Source organism: Eschscholzia californica, unplaced genomic scaffold (assembly GCF_041429995.1).
Source record: "Eschscholzia californica isolate CP2 unplaced genomic scaffold, dmEscCali1.0.p SCAF_5, whole genome shotgun sequence".
NCBI lineage: Eukaryota > Viridiplantae > Streptophyta > Magnoliopsida > Ranunculales > Papaveraceae > Eschscholzia > Eschscholzia californica.
In genome coordinates this window covers 16117670-16134478 of record NW_028238472.1, presented here as the reverse complement: position 1 = coordinate 16134478, position 16809 = coordinate 16117670, and the positions used below count along the sequence as shown (strand labels likewise).

Here is a 16809-nt window from a genome sequence, read left to right as displayed (position 1 = left end):
CGTGGGCTGAGAACCAGAACCCAGAAAATTTGTGTTTTGCCTGTTACCAACCCGAGGATTGTATTGGTTATAGTACTTTTTAGTTATCACTCAAAATAAATCGTGTTCTATTTACCAATTTCTCACTTGTTATAACATTCTTAATGCATAATCAAGATATAATTAATACGGAGTAACAATTTTTAACACTATAATATAAAATCTATCATAAATTTTAATAATTCAATTATCTATTTCTTTAGTAAATAGGTTCTAATAACATAAGGGAGTTTTCGAGTGAAATATAACATTCTTAAGGAGTGATAAAAATAAATAAATAATAAATCTTGTAGAAAATCGGTAAGTAGCTGATGTCTATGGCTATCCCCACTTTTTTTTATAGGTTCTGTTTATAAATCTTTATATTATAGGATCGAAATTGCTGAGACCAAAGACAATTTTAATAGATTCTCATTCGTGATAGTGAGGTATTTGAACCGTAACCAATTGTTTGACACCTCTAGTCACACTCACAATGCTGTAATCGTTATCCTTGTTGCTTGACTATTTTTCGTATAATTTAATGACTCTAACGTAAGATAAAAAAGTGTAGTATGGTTGCGGATTTGGTATCCAAGAAATTGGGATTTGAAAAGATGAGTCATATTATATTATATTTAGTTAAAAAATTACACACGTGTCTTTCTGTTTTGTTTAAAAATTCAAATATTTGTAATTTATTTAAATAAAATCCAAAAAGAATGTAACAATATTTTTAGGGTTGCAACCATTTTGTAAAACAGTTGATACTCTTTTGCGACGGGTTTGTGTAAAAGAAAATTGGCTTAGGGAGTTTAACCCTAACGGTCACGCAATTCAACTATAACCATTTTAGGGTTTATGAGAGCCGTTCCAAAAGGTTTTGCCTCTCCGAAACACAAGACGTCACTTGTGGGGGCGCAAGATTTCAAGTGAAGCTACTGATACCGGAAGCGGAGGAAAACCAGGAAGAAAAAACCCACCAATGGCGGAAGCTAATAGCAATGGCGTTGGTTCCATTTCTATTGCCACCACCAGTAACATCGTTTCTTCCCTTACTAATAGCTTCGCCTTAGTTCCTCCGGCAGCTGTTCCGGCAATACTCGACTGCGTTTTATCCACCACCAGCTCATCATCGTCATCAACAATTACCATATCTTCTCTCTTTGATTCCCTTCTCGACGTTTTCTCCCGTAATCTGCAGGTAATTAATAACTGTATCTTAACATCTTCAGATATTTCTCATTTATCAGCAATCTGTACTAAAGATGAAACCTTTAACCAACAGAAATGGTTGTCTGAATCTTCCATCTAGAGTAGAATTGACTTCGGCCACTGAGCCTCTCTCTCTCTCTCTCTCTCCAAATTGAATTTTTGAAGTTTTGGGTGGATGGAGGGTGAGTGGGCATGATTTTAAGTGTTACACAAGTATGCACCTTATTGTATGTTGAAGAAGAATGAAGATTCTTCATGAATCTTGATGCATCATTTTCTTTAGGATGTAGTCGTAGTTCTTCATTTGAGATAGTTAGTTGCTTTATAGACCTTCCTTGATTGGCTAAGTCGCCTATATGGGCACCGAAGGAATCGACATCTTGGGTGATCAAAGTTTATTAGTAAAAATTGACTAATTTATTGTCTCCAATTGGCAATTAGCCTATATGGGTACCGAAGAGATCGGCATCTTGGATGCATAAGTTGAAGTAGCGGAGTATATCGAGATCTCTCCATCTAGACCATTTGCCCCGTTGTGTAGCTAGCATGCCAAGCTGGTAGCGGCATCAATTGATACTCATGGTCATCACACATGGACCAAACTACACAACAATCGATATCCTAAGTTTCACATGTTTTAGTAGTGATATAAAAAATTATTTGGAACCACTTAATAAGAATAGAAATTGCAAATCACCCGTCTTTATGTTCATGATTCTCCCAAATTGAGGAATTTGAGTGGAATTCTTGGTTGGAGTCCGGAAGCACTTTCGAATCACATTCTGTTCCTGCCAGCCTGGACGTGGCTTAAAATAGAAGTTAGGAAGCTTGAGAGACAAAGAATTAGATTTGATCCACAAGGTCATGACAAGGTCATAGCCCCCTTGAGCAGTATAATATGTATGGTTCGTTTAAGTAGTTGTATGATGATAGATTTTTTTTTTGGGTTTAAATTTAACTGGATTTCTCGATTTGTTGGTGAAAATCTCCTTTTATCTGATAGGGTGTTATCAAGGAGCATGGGGGGGTGGATTCCACTCAGGCTGGTTACACAACCTCTTTCATAACTGCTATTTGTTATCTTTTAAAGAAATCGGGTGAGTTATATTCCCATGGATTGGTATCAAATTGCCGTTGTCATTGAACAAATGAAGTAGTACTTTATATTATAAGTTTCTAATAATATATTGGTTAGCTGTTGTTTCTTGAAGTTGTAACCTTTCACAATTGGATACCTGCAGGGACCAACCCTAATGCTTTAGAGTCATTTATTTGGAGAGGTTTTCTGCCAGCAGTGAAGGTCATTAATTCGAATGACCATGAATTACTTCCAGTGGTAAACCTAACCTTTTCATGCCATGCACTGAATTTCTCAATCTGTTCGGTTTCTCCCTGTTTCTGTTTTACTGACATGATTCTGATTTTAGATTACAGGCCTATTCTGTGATGTTGTGACTGAGAGTAAGACATGGACAGTGATTGAAGCAACATTGATACCTTATTGTTTAAGATCTATCAGAATATCTACAGGCATGCTTGATACTGAGGAATTGGCAGTTAACAACCCACTAAGTGATCTTGGTGCAAATATTGAACACATCCCTGCTCTGTGTGTACCTTTGCCATTAGCTGTTGCTTGCAATATTTTGACTTCACTTCTTGCTGCTTCTATGAGATGTAATCAAGCAAAATCTAACTCGATAAAACCAGTCGTAGAGAACGGGGTTTCTTCAGAAAGTTCTACAAGAAATTTACTCTCAGCTCTTTGTGATATGTTTCTACGAATGCTTTCTCAAAATCCGGAACACCGTTCATCTGCAATACGCCTTCTCCTTCCATTTATTATCATGGGGTTTTCTTCTGATTGTTGTTTTCAAACCTCTATGCATGATCCAATACCCAAGCTTTCCAGGTAAGAGTCGCAACTTTCTATTCTGGCATCACTAATTTATATTGTTTATCATGTTTACTGATGCTTAGATCATTAAGTGGTCTTTTCATATTTTATGTGTGAGTTTCTAGGAAACATTTCTTCGAAAAAGTATGGAACTGCTGCCTGGAAATGTTTCGTCAAGGACCTGTTGGGAGGAAAGATGCATACGATGTGCTCTCTTTATATTTCTCTCATGCTAAAGGATGTGAAGATGATGCTTTAGATAAAGGGGCAGATGCGTTTGATATAAAAAACAAAAAGGAATTTTGGCATGAAATAAAACAAGGCTTGGTAAATGTCCAAATTTAAATGTTCATTCTTATTAGAACTTCTCAGCTTACTACTTAGGCAATACTACTAGAGCCTTTTGATGTGATAAGTTTTCATTCGGACTGTTAGGTTGACAAGGAGGGTTTGGTGAGGAAACAATCATTACATATACTGAAAAGAGCATTGCAGCTAAGTGATGGAAGCCTATGCAGTACTCGAATTACTGAAACAATTTCGAATGAACAAATTTCAGATACTAAATGTATCACCAAGAGAGAGCAATGGGCTGAAAAGGAGGCCAAGTCGTTGGGTGTGGGGAAAATATGCAAGCCAGTTGATCCCACTTTAAATTGTCAGCAGCGTTGGGAGGCATTCATACTTTTATATGAAATGCTTGAAGAATACGGCACACACTTAGTTGAAGCTGCATGGAATCACCAGGCTAGTTACTATCTCTTTTTTTTTCTTCGTATTAGTATGATGAATAGGTTTACCTCATGCAGTCTATTTTTAATGTTTATTTATTATAAACTAATGGTACTGAAATGTGGCTACACCTAATAATTTCTTTGTGGTGAAGATGACCAATAATATTTGCATCGGTATGGCTAGTTTTCTTCTGCTTTCTTCTCTATGGGAGTGAGCGAAAATTATAAGTCTGACTAGATAATTTTTTTTTTCAGATCTCATTGTTGCTTCATTTTTCTCCCGAACTGTATTCTTCTGTAAATCCTGTAAGAGAATGGTATCAAGTTCAGTTGGAAACGTCGGAGGGAACTTTTAGCTGGTTAACAGTGTTATGGGAACGAGGGCTCTGTCACGAAAACCCTTTAGGTATAATTGTGGTGCTAATCTAATGATACAATAAATAAAACGTACTGTTTCTTGTATATCTGATTTTCCATAATTTAAAGTAAGAGTAATCCCATTTTATGTTTATATTACAGTTAGGTGCTTAATTATGCAGTCCTTTTTGGAAATCGAATGGAAGAATCATGATTGCGCAAAGAAAGTGCCTGAAAGTTTTGTCCTTGGTCCATTCTTACAAGGGTTAAATGATCCCGTTCACCATAAAGATTTTGGTTAGTTTTCAATTATGCTACTGATCATTCAAAGTTCAACCAAATGCAAGTTGACACATAAGTGTGTATATGCGCCTGCCTCTCTCTAAATGTGGTTTAGATTTTGATTATCTTCACTTTGTTTTTGAGTTCTATTATTTTCTGATAGTGCTTTCATTTTTTAATGATTACTTTGTTGCATTTTTTCAGTAAATTTTGGGTGGAATTGGTAGAAATCTCCGAAATGCTTACTGATATTTTATTTTCCACTTTCACCAATCCGTCATAGGTTTCAAAGGAAGTTACACATCCAAAACAATTGAAGGTGCAACGAATTTTATGTACCACTTCAGTAGTTCCTTCAGTTGGAGGTACTACTTCTTTGTCTTGCAAATTTCTAAGTTCTGATTGTTCTGTTTTGATTGGTAATGTACAAAAATCCTCAGAGTTCCAGTTTTTATGTGGCGTTAGTTTGTTTTCTTCAAGCTATTATGAAATATCAACACGAAGGCCTACAAGGCCAATACATCTGGGGATTTAGTTGGTTATAGGAAAATATTTAAATAAATCTCTGGCTATTTTTGAACTTTGTTGCCTTCTGTTAGTATTTGTCTCACATGATATTAACAGATGCTGTAGAAGATCTGATGAAACAAGCTTCTAAGGCAAAAACATGGCCAATGTTGTTATGAATTATGAATAACTACGTAATTAAATAGCTTCCATGCTGCCACCTTATTAAAGGTGGTAAGGTACTATTCAACTCCTGGTGCGAAACGAATTCTCGTCCAATTTCCTTGCAACCTTTTTATTACCAATTTGGATAGGAAGCTCAGTCTCCATTAGACCATTGGACATTCTATTAGATTCTAAGGCTTGTAACTGGAGCTGGCTATATAGCTGATAACCCAAAGCAAGCTTGCTAAGCTCTATGATCCTAATATATCACCCAATTGCGTTTTAGTTTTAGTGACATTTTCGTATTTAGCATTTTATCTTCTTGAGCTCCAAAGGAAGGAAAATCCATTGGCTCACACCAAGGTATTAATCAATTTCGGTCGGTATGAAAATGGAAATATTCTGTAGAAATATTTCAGTCACTGCGGATATACTTACAAATTTATAGAAATAGTGAAAATGTTAAGCAAATGATGAGTATACAATGTAATTCTATGCGACAAGATTAATAAACAATAAGGAAGCACAATTACTCTAACTACGTCCACGACTGATGAAGGGTAATAAGAAGAATTAGTAGCATTTGTTTTAGGATTGCTGTAAAATGTCAGAAGCTGATGTAGTAATATTACACAAGATATTATATTTATGGAAATTTCCACCGAAAGTACCGAACTATGCTGTTAAACTCGACCGAGTAACTCGGGACTCTAGCCAAGCTCGGTCGAGGCCCTGAGTCTAGGGTTCAGCCGAGTAACTCGGCCTAGACTCGGCCAAGTTTTGGAGCCCAACTGACTCGCCGAGTTTTCGGTCCCTTCTTCTTCTTCAAGAAACAACCATTTATTTAGTCTTTTTAAGAACATCTGCCCTCTTCTTCTCCTTTTACATCAACTCATCTCTCTCTTTTCTCCAAATACAAAACACACTTAAAGGAGTAACTGCTGCTGTCCTATTCTTCTCCTTTTGCATTAAAGCTTCCTCTAATCTTCTCTCTCTCCCTCTCTCTCTCTCTCTCACTTCTCGAAATACGAAAGACACTGCTGCTGCTATACTCTTCTTCTCCTTTTGCATTTAAATCTTCCTCTAATCTCCTCCTTGTGCATTTAAAACTTTCTCTAGTCTTTTCTCTTTGTTTTCTCCTTTTGCGTTTTAGAAGCAACTGTATTTTGATGTTGGAGTTTGTAGCTGGCTGTAAAAGAAGAGACAAGGTGGGAAGAGATTGATGATCCTTACATTCTAAACCTGAAAACATCATTGCAATAGGCAATTGATGGAGACCATCGAAGAAACCTTCACGACTAGGCTATAGGCACAAAGGATCAAGAGTTCTTAGCATTGATTGGTGGAGCAAACTCATTAGATTAAGTTCTTATTCGTTCATGTTCAGGTAGGGGTCCAATTAAAGTAATTTGGTATAAGTTTGTCTTTTAGAATCATGAAAATATCTGAAGTAGTTAAGTCCTAGGGATCGATATTTGGCCTGCCTCTGCGGTTGCAGAGAAGTACTCTAAAACACTCTCTGTTATTTCAGCTGCCTTCGACATAATGAAAATTGAGTTGCCTGATTTTGTGCCTTTTAGTGCTATCTTTATTCGCTTCTTTGTTTAGCGTATTCTAGTTGAGATTAAAACATAAAATTAAAGTGGTCAAGAAGTTGATGTGTTTGCGACTACATTCCGAGTCCTGACTTATTATCTCCTCGAAGGTTGCTGAGAGAATTCAACACTGTCACTTTTTGTATCAGTCTGTCAAATAAATTCAGGCATTCTACCTACCATGCTTTGAATCAGTTGATAAAGTTCGGGAATTTTTTGTTGCAGGGAACGTGTGACATTTTTGTGCAATTTAGCATGCCTTGTCAAACAAGAGTCATTTGGGCGTGCTGGATTGATGGCTCTTTCTTTTTGTATTGCTTCAGCTGCCTCTGTACCTGAAACGCATCGTGAAGGTGAACCTGGATGCTGTGAATCCGGTTCACATGACATTGTTTCACTAGAGTCTGCCGAAGAGTGTTTCTTCGATAATTCAAAAGCTAATTTATTGGATATTCTGAGACTTCTTATTGAGAGCAGCAAACAACATTTCAATCCAAACTATCGGTTACGAGGTTTATAATTTATGAGCTGTTACTTTTCAATCGTGTTCCTTTAAATTTGAACATATGTTCTTAAATTTAGTAGCCAGAGCAAAATTAACTTGAAACTTGTGCTGGTTTCTGATTGTATTAGTTTGTGAGAAGGTTCTGGAGGCTGTTTCTTCTGTGATGTGTGCATCTGATGTTCCCAGTGAAACACTTATGCTCTTCTTCTCTAAAGTGCCACGGGAATTTACTGATATTGGTGGTAGGTGAGCTTATACTCGGGCAACTGATTTTTCATTCACTAAATTCTCTCCTTTAACCCACCCTCAATTAAAATGACATTTTTCTTGCTGTTTTATGAAACAGTAGAGCTCCTTCATACTCGAATTACTTGCACATATAAAGTGTACATTTTGTTGCTTTCGTATAGTTTATACGAATCTTGTTTTTTTTTTTTAACGGTATGTCACTGCTCACTACTTTCCAGAGATACACTCTCTCCAACAATTTTCTCCTAAACCGACTAGATCGCTAGTACTTCTTCCTGAACCCTGCACCTCGCTGAATAATAATATTAGACTAAAATAGTAAACTAAATTATTCATCCTAGTACCTAAAATCTCTTATGGGGTTTCAACCACACCATCTACTTCTGGATCCATGATCTGTGCTATACCAGTGTTAAAGGAAAAAAGCAATAAGACTAAATTCTAGTTTTCTTGTCCACAAGGTTTTAAAATACGTTTTTACGCCTCAAGGCGGTTTGCTCTCACAAGGCGAGGCGGTGCCTCGAGGCGGGCCTCGATGCGTAAAATACGAAAAAAAAACTTGCTGAAGAAAATGACATCAATTATGTAAAAACATAGCATAACAAGTTTTTCTACTTTACTACCATAGTAATAAGTCTGAAGTGTTGTCAAACAACTCAATTACTCAAAAATAACAGTGAAAAGCAAAACCAAAAATTCTAAAGAGGTTTTTGGATTAAAAAACACAAACTTCGATAATGGCCTAAAATACGTATGCCTCAAGACCGCCTCGCATCGGGGTGTACGCCTCAACTGTTTTTTCAAATATTGCTTGTCCATTGCAGTTCTTAATAATGCAAGTGTCTGTTGAATTCACTGTTGGATTTTACTAATTCAGATTATACGAGTGAATTTTGTGGTTCTAGTTTGTTGGCTAACTGATTCTTTCAGTTTCTTAGGGATTTTAGGATGGTTTCATTATGTTTCTTAAATCTCCTAACCATTTATGTTTTTATGTGCCAATGCAGTTTATTTAGTCTTTTTTTTTTTAAATATTGCCCAAGTGCACCTTCATGTTTTAGTTTTTCTCTTTATTTTTGTTTCTTTTCTAGATCTGTAGATGGTTCAAATATGTTTTTATCTTTTCTTTCTATTGTGGATTCTAGGTTCCTTGAGAGGAAAAGTGAAAGGATGGTTTTCTAGGTGCAAGAAGAGCAGATGGCATTCTTCCAGTACTAAGAGGCATGTTCTGAAGAGCCTTTGTGATTTCCCTGAAAAGTTCATACATAATCATTATTTTCCCGAGGCTTTTGTTGCTTATGATGATGAAGATTTGGATGCATATGGATTTGAGGCCCATAGGTGGGCAAGACTATTTTTCCTTGTAATCACGGAAGAGCAACATTTGAAATCTCTGTTCAAGGTTCACTTTCTTTTGACTAGGAAGCCCTTGTTGTATTTATAATGTGTATCATTTGGTTTTGCTTACCATATGCAATGTGATCTATCTTGTTAACCATTATTGTTCCTTGTGAGGTAACTTCTAGCATACCACTGTCTAGTGTTTGGCATCTCTGAGAACTGAGAAGGGAACTCTATCTGCTCGCGATGATACTACGATGTGGTTTGATTAATTTTGTTGACCGAGAGAACTTTTTGGGCTGCATTATTTGTGTTCATCGGGTAGCATGTGTTACAGCTGCCACCAGTTTGTTTTTGCGTGTTTTACCAATAACAGTTAAATGCCTATGCTATAACTGATTTACATAGAATAATTAAGAAAATAATAAGGCTGAAGATTTCGGTAGCACTATATTAACCCACTTTTGTTGGAATAAATATACTATTTCATTTCATAGAAAATTCTATTGAATGTGTTTTATGATTTAGTTTTGATCACTCTTAGTTATCAGTAGTTTCAACTTTTGTGCTTTGATTGGATAATTGAAGCAACTTTTTGACATTCAAAGCTCATTTTTGCAGTTTCTCCAGGACTACGGCATTAGGATCGCCGGTGAAAATAATTTGAAATGGATTCCACCGAAGTTTCTTATCCTTGCTTTAGGATTAATTGAAGAGCTACTAATAATACAGGATAGATCGACTAACACCGTGAAAATAACGAGTCACGCAGAAGTTGGCATGCCTGAAAATTCAGATTTCTTCAGTTCAAGTGAAGCTGCTTCCGTTGTTGATACATTTAACAGTCATTTTCTTCTTATATTGGTAGGTACTAAGGAGACATGAGCCTGTCACTTTTGGTATTTTCACTTGTCTAGGTTATCTTGTAATTTTGTAAGAACTTGCTTTTTGATATAAGAGTGGTGAAATACTTAATCTCACATGCAGGATGAGCTTCTAACTTGTGCCAAATCGGTTTGTTCTGTATTCTGGGCCAGTCCTGTGATGGAGAATGCGCTTTTACCTTCTTCTGTTACGGGAAAGCTTGGAGGCCCAAGTATACGTCGATTGCCTTCTTCTATGACTACTACTGTACTCAATGCAGTATGTTTGTTTCCTGTGGACCTTGTTTTGGTTTGGTATAATCTTTATATATTTCATAAACATGATGTATTTTCATAATTAACTTTCTATACGTGATGCAGATATTATCCGTGAGGACTGTTGCATCTATCTCATCATGGTGTGCCCAGTTAAAAAATGATAACTTGCTTCGTTCCACTTTTACTTTCTTGTGGAGTTTCGCTTGGAAAGTTATTTTATCTCCTACATTTGAAACTGAGGTAATGGGATAATAGATTTACCCTGAAATTTTTTCATTATGGTTAAAAGTTGTTCCTTTTGAGCTTGTCCCAACACTTGCTGACTTGCTAAAATGCCCTTGAGTAGGCTGGAGCAGAAGTTCGTCTTGCTGCATTTGAAGCACTTGTTCCTGCCTTAAAAGCGTTAAGTTCTCCTAGTTTTGCTTACTCCCCATTTTTCTTGGATTTGATATTGACAAATGATCAAGGACCACCAACTGAAGAAGGCAAACCTTTGCTAGATTCTTTCGTTATTTGTTTTCTTCAGAACATCAATGATCTTCTCACAGTTGGGGTTCTAACCCGTAGTCGACGAGCTGTATTGATGAATTGGAAGGTGAGTTACCATGATCTCAGTTGTCACTGATATCTTGCTGATTCTGACCTACTTGTGTTACTGTAGCATGGAGGAAGTAACGGTTAGAACTACAGTATAAGTAATATATGTGAGCTAGAAAACCTTGTTACATGTGGACTTAAGCAAAAATGTAACTCTAGCCTATTGGTCGCTTGATAGCTGGTTATTTCTGAATCGGGCCTCTCATCGCACATGAATACACTATATTTTCCTGCTTAATAGGTTCCTTCTATTTATTAGTCAGTTTTTACTGATGTCTTGCTTTGTTTTTATAAGGAGCTTCTGTGGTTGTGTTTTTGTTTGATGCTTCTCCCTATGACGGTGGGGGGGAGCATACTATCTGATGTTTGCTCCTTTTGTTATCGGGGGAGGTATTTGGTTCTCGATATACCTCCCAAGGCCTTCTTATTGCTTTCCGTCGCAATTCTTTTGTAACTCTTACTTTCAGTTAATATTAATTCAAACTTTTCAAAAAAAAGAAAATGTTAATGCTTGAATCTTATAGTGCAACTTTCATGGCGTAGTCAGTTAGAACTTCTGTAGTTTGTGGGCGTCATTAGGTTTTTGACATATTCTAGTTATCTAAAATTTTCCACTTTCAATGCTTTGCCTGGCATGAGTTTGAAAGATAATTGTTATATTTTTTGGATTCAGTGGCTCTGTTTGGTCTCTTTGCTGTCAATTCCGTTTAGTGTTGAAAATGGAGTTCATGGCAGTGGGACAACCTTGTTCTTTTCAGGTGCAGCTATCAAATGTATTTTTGTTGATCTTGTTGAGAGGTAAGGGACAGTTTTTTCTTTCAGTATTCTGTTAAAACAGTTATGTGTTAAGGCTATTCAAAATGTGTCAATTGTAGGTAAACATTGTGGTTAAGCTAAATCGTGTAAGTGCTGAAAGCAACTCTCAAATGGCATTAGATTTTTTCTACTGAATTTCTTGTTCTCCTTGAATGGAAACTGCAGCCTTGAGAATGCTGGTGAAAGTTCTATTCTGCCAATATTAAGATCAGTGAGATTGGTTTTGGAGTTGTTTCGTTCAGGAAGAATGGGTTCAACTGTTTCGTTGTATGAGATTTTGGATATGGAGGTCTGTTGTATCTTCTTTCTTATGAATGTTTTGTATATTCATATATATATATATATATATATATTCATCTATATAATAAAACAGACATAAAACAGACGGGAAAACGATGACTGGGACAAACATCCTTTTTTAATAAGGGATATTGTCTAGAAGCTCTTCTCAAAATTTAAAATATAGTCCTTCGTAGAAATAATTACCTATTTAAAAAACAATAATTGTTTCCTTCTTAAAAATAAAATAACTAATTTAAGAAAAAAAGAAACAAAATAAATTTCAAGGGTTGAAAATAGAAATTAAAATCTCTCTCTCAATAAAATAATAACTAATTTAAGAGAAAAGAAACAAAAAATTAATACAAAAAAATAATAACTAATAAAAATCTCTCTCTCTCAATAAAATATAACAATAAATTTCGTAACATTTGATTGATACAAGTGTCCGTGCCCTAGGGCACGGGATATACCCTAGTATATATATATTCATATATATATGTTCATATATATATATATATATATGAATTTTGAATTTTATTATGGAGGTCTTTGTATTTGTTTATGAATTTTGAATTTTATTATGTCTAAAGTTATTCAATAATTTCATTGTTTATGAATTGCCACATTTCTAAAAGAGTTATTTCCTTTTTGGCCCCCTACTTTGTGACCATCTTCCTTCTTGGCCCCCTATTTTTCATAAATTCAAAATTTGCCCCCTATTTTCAAGTAAATGACATAACTACCCTTCCTAATTTCAAAATAAAAATATTTAAAAAATAAAATATTTCCACCTCACCTCTCTCTTTTTCGACGAAGGTCGCCGGACGAAAAAGGTGAGTTGAAAATATCTTTTTTTAAATATTTATTTTGAAATTAGGAAGGGTAGTTATGACATTTACTTGAAAATAGGGGGTCAAATTTGAATTTATAAAAAATAGGGGGGCAAAAAGGAAGCTGGTCACAAAGTAGGGGGCCAAAAAGGAAATAACTCTTTTTAAAATTAGTTAGTTTGTGTTTTGGGATTAGGATAGTTTTCTTGTAAGTCAGATCATTTCGATATTTGACTCCAATGACCACTCATTGTTATCATACATCAGAGTCGAGGATTAGTGAATTAATCTTCTTTATTGATTACCGTGATTCTATATTTCTTCGCAGTTGATGTCAAAATTGATGCATTCGTCTTGGATATTTCATGTCAACTGCAACAAGCGCAGAGTTTCACATATTGCTGCTCTTCTATCTTCTGTGTTGCATTCTTCTGTGTTCAGTGATGAGAATATGCATGAATCTACTGACGACACTCCAGGTCCAATGAAGTTGGTAAGCTGCTGTAATTCTCTTTTGTCGGCATACGCTTGTGACATAATGCTACATTTCTGTTATATTTAACTACTTCTCCAAGGGCTGGATTGGATGCCCACATTATAGATTTATAGAATATTAGCGTGATGGCTACCAAGGTGTTAAAAATTGAAGGACTTTGGCCATTTTTTCGGGTTGACCATAACCTTAAACGTAATCATACCTACATGAAAAGAAATGCAAGATTTTGTATGAAATCTTGTTACATGTCTACATTGCAGAAAAACCCTATATTTTTTAGCGGATAAAACCTTAGAAAGAAACCGTACGTTTCATAAGAAAAACCCTGAAAATGATGAACAAGGTGCCGCAGCCGAAGGGGGAGGGAGAAGAATATGGCAGCCGACACAAACTTGTACAGAAGAGGACGTATGAACCAAACTTTAAAACCCTAGTCCTACTTCTTGTTATTAGTTTTTCTTTTCAGTTTACCCCCTTCACTAATTTGGAATTGAGTTTACCCCCTCAGTAATTATATAGTTGATGTTACCCCTTTCATTACCCAACTTCTGTAACTGTTCTGTTACGGTTTTTCTTACTTACAAACCCCCAGGGGATTAGGGTAATGTCTTAAATTTATATTTGTTAGAGTAGAGGTATGTATGTTTTGTGCTTCTTTTTCATCCAATGATCTTGTGACAAAAATTACATCTTATTTCCTTCATTTGCACTTTCGATCACTTCTAGATATGTTAAAATTTCCCCACGAACCGAAATATATTTCCATTTCCAAGCCTACCGAAATGTAGATCGAAACTGACATTTAAAACCTTGATGGCTACAGTATTAGGCATAATCGTTTAGTCGATCTAATAATCAGATCAATAACATGTTGGTATGTTATAGAACATAGTTATTTTTAATGACCAAAAACCGGGGTGCAGACGCAGTATACCCGGATATCTGGTTTCGGGAGTGACGGGACGCTAAATGTTAAACAGACCTCGACAACGGAGCCAGGGAAGGGAAAAGAAATGATTCAGTAGTTAGCATTATACTTCAATAGTTCAGTAGGACACAGTATCCACTCTTAACGTTAACGCATTAGCTAATCATGGGAAACTCTCTCATTCTTTAGTTTTATTAGGATTATAGGCGTATGCCGTAGAAATTGGGACCTACTTGGGCGTAGGTGCTATTAAAGCGATAGGCACCAGTAAACTGATCTGACTTCCTATAAAAGCTGATCTGTTTTAAACAAGAGTTAGTTTGAGATTTGTTGGTTGAGTAGCTCTGTGAGTTCCGACTAAGTTATTTTATTTTTTCTAGAAAAGAGTGACATTATCTCTTCAGAGTTTCACCCAAATGAAACCAAATAGCAACTTTGTCTCTTTCTGTAAATCCAACCGAAACATTTTCTTCTCGGCCCTTTCAGCTAGTCACCAGACCAATTCTATCCTTGAAATTTCGTCCTTAAAATCGCTTAACCTGGCATGATAAGTGAATGTGATACTTATGTAAACCTAAGTCAACACTCTATGGCACTCCTTTACAAGTAAGACAACAATTAGATGGTTTTAACCTTTTTTTTTGCGGTCTCCTGCTTCTCTAACTAGAAAAAAATGCTGATTTGCAACTAAATTTGATCGCTACCATAATGTATTTGTACACTGAAATATTTATTCGAGATGTTTCTAGTTGTATGCTGGACATGGTCGAATGAGAAGTTTAGTACCTATTCTGACGACCACCATTTTTCTTCTTGCAGTTTATTGAACAACTTCTTGATGAAGGTACAAAAAGTCCTCGCACCATCCGTCTTGCAGCTTTGCATTTAACAGGGTTGTTGCTTCGTTATCCGAAAATGATTAAATATTACATTAAAGAGTTGAAGCTGCTGTCACTGTATGGTTCTGGTATGTAGTTATTAATCTTGGTTAGTTTTTCTATTCTTTTCCTACTTGGCTACTTAAGATGGATACATATTTAAAAATGCGCTTTTCTCCGTAGTGGCTTTTGATGAGGATTTTGAAGCTGAATTAGCTGAAAGTCATGATGCTAGAATGGAGGTCTCATTTCTAGCTAGAAGTCCAGATCCTGAGCTGACTGAGGTGAACTCAAGCCTTAGTTTTCTTCTATTTAACTGTTCGCACTTTTATAGTTCTGGTTCTTGTTATAATTTTAATGATATGATTCCTGTAAAATGTAAACAATAGCTGTCATTTTGTGGCAATTAACATCAGAATGGTCTATGTCACTCATAACAGACCTGGGCTTCTAATGCAAAGTGCAAACAGATTCATAACAGATCGGTTGTATAAATTGATATTCTCCAAACACTGTCGGAGCCTTGATTTCTTGAGTTGAAATAAAGGGAAAGAATTCAGAAAACTTTTACTAGAAAATAAACTTGATATTAACTTGATTATAAGAAGATCGTTTTCCGATTTTACAAGCTAAGGAGTTCCCCTATGACCTATCTATAGTACTTCATTTACAAACCTTCATCTCCCCTAGGCAGCTATGCTATACTGCTACGGTGTTACATTTCCTAACAAGTTCATTGATTCTTAAGACTTACTCGTTCCTACTATTTGATTAATTGGTTCTTTCACTTTGGAAAATACTTTGTATTACATTCTAGAAATAATAATTATTTGCATCATTTTTCGTTATCATAGAGCTCAATTAGACCAGCCAATGCAATACTCAGGAAAAACTATAAGAATCTTAGGTATACAGTGTGAAAAGTGGATCTCTAATTTGTCTCTTTCCTACTTGGTCATTTAGAGATACTTTATTAGAAAGACTTCTCCAAAGGGACCAAGGAACAAAATTTCGCTTTTGTTTGGAAATTTCGGTCGGTCCAAAAGTTGGTCGGTCTCTGTGGAAATTTTACAAATCTGCAAAAATGTTAGTATCCTTATTAACATCTGTTTAGAATGAAAGGTTAGTATATTCGGGGGTTAATATGCAATAAACTAATTATGTTAGGGGTCCAAATTGAATTATTCACCTCTAACAACCCTAAAACAATTAGGTGAGGGGATAATCTGCAATTAAACATTTAGTTTAGGGCGTAAACCTAATTATTTTTAACCATTCTGTTAGTTTGAGGGGCGATTTTCACGAGAAATTGTTTAGAGGTTAAATAAAAGAGATCATCTAAAAGAAATAAAAAAGATCAGGTTTTAAAGGCGCCCTTCCCAATTGTTATTGGTACCGCTCTAAGGCACTAGGACAGACGGACAGTGAGGGAAGGGGTGCCAGTAGCCTTTTTTGGGTGGTGCGGTTAGAATTATAAATTTATAATTCTTAAAAACCTAAACCCTAATCACTTTCTACTTCATCCTCAGCCGCGTCAAATAGCCGATTGCCCTAAAGATAGAAAGAGAGTTCGATTTTGAGTGTTTTAGAGAAAGAGATCAAGTGATTTAAAGATAAGAAAAAGAAGAAGATCCAAAACATTTTAAAAAGTTTCAAGGTAAGAAAATAAGAACGAGATGAATAAGATTAAACTAGAATAGAAAGTTTCTAGTGGTAGGGCTTTATTGTTCGAAGTTTCTAGTATTTATTTATTTTACCTATAAAATCTCCAATATATTTTCAATTAGTTTTGGATTTTGGGTCGAAATTCCGTAAATTTCGTGTCGGTTGTTTGTAAAACCGAAAAATTTCGACCATTTCGGTCGACATTTTTTGACATTTGATTTCTTAAATGGGACATTAAGAAAAACTCGAGAGCTTATATTTTGACTATTAAAAAAATTAAATTACCTAGAGCATTTCCAATTGGACACTG

At 35.6% G+C, this 16809-nt stretch overlaps 1 protein-coding gene across 3 annotated transcripts in view; it reads left to right on the top strand.

Moving 5' to 3' along the window:
- The first annotated feature begins 759 nt into the window (after window positions 1-759).
- The window catches only part of LOC147537445 (tRNA/rRNA methyltransferase (SpoU) family protein), a 30524-nt gene continuing 14474 nt past the window's right edge, over window positions 760-16809 (top strand). For 2 of the 3 annotated variants that reach the window (XM_086639986.1, XM_086639987.1), the window contains exons 1-21: window positions 760-1222; window positions 2237-2330; window positions 2475-2569; window positions 2661-3145; window positions 3256-3457; window positions 3566-3877; window positions 4120-4270; window positions 4384-4518; window positions 4787-4868; window positions 6996-7282; window positions 7404-7517; window positions 8670-8926; window positions 9487-9729; window positions 9853-10008; window positions 10110-10247; window positions 10354-10602; window positions 11278-11402; window positions 11586-11709; window positions 12861-13025; window positions 14776-14923; window positions 15018-15118. In XM_086639986.1, coding sequence (XP_086496112.1) covers window positions 1004-1222; window positions 2237-2330; window positions 2475-2569; window positions 2661-3145; window positions 3256-3457; window positions 3566-3877; window positions 4120-4270; window positions 4384-4518; window positions 4787-4868; window positions 6996-7282; window positions 7404-7517; window positions 8670-8926; window positions 9487-9729; window positions 9853-10008; window positions 10110-10247; window positions 10354-10602; window positions 11278-11402; window positions 11586-11709; window positions 12861-13025; window positions 14776-14923; window positions 15018-15118 — 3882 coding nt within the window. In that variant the 5' untranslated portion in view covers window positions 760-1003. Of the gene's footprint in view, window positions 1223-2236; window positions 2331-2474; window positions 2570-2660; window positions 3146-3255; window positions 3458-3565; window positions 3878-4119; window positions 4271-4383; window positions 4519-4786; window positions 4869-6995; window positions 7283-7403; window positions 7518-8669; window positions 8927-9486; window positions 9730-9852; window positions 10009-10109; window positions 10248-10353; window positions 10603-11277; window positions 11403-11585; window positions 11710-12860; window positions 13026-14775; window positions 14924-15017; window positions 15119-16809 lie in introns of those variants that run through there. The other variant, XM_086639989.1, reaches the window with a different exon arrangement.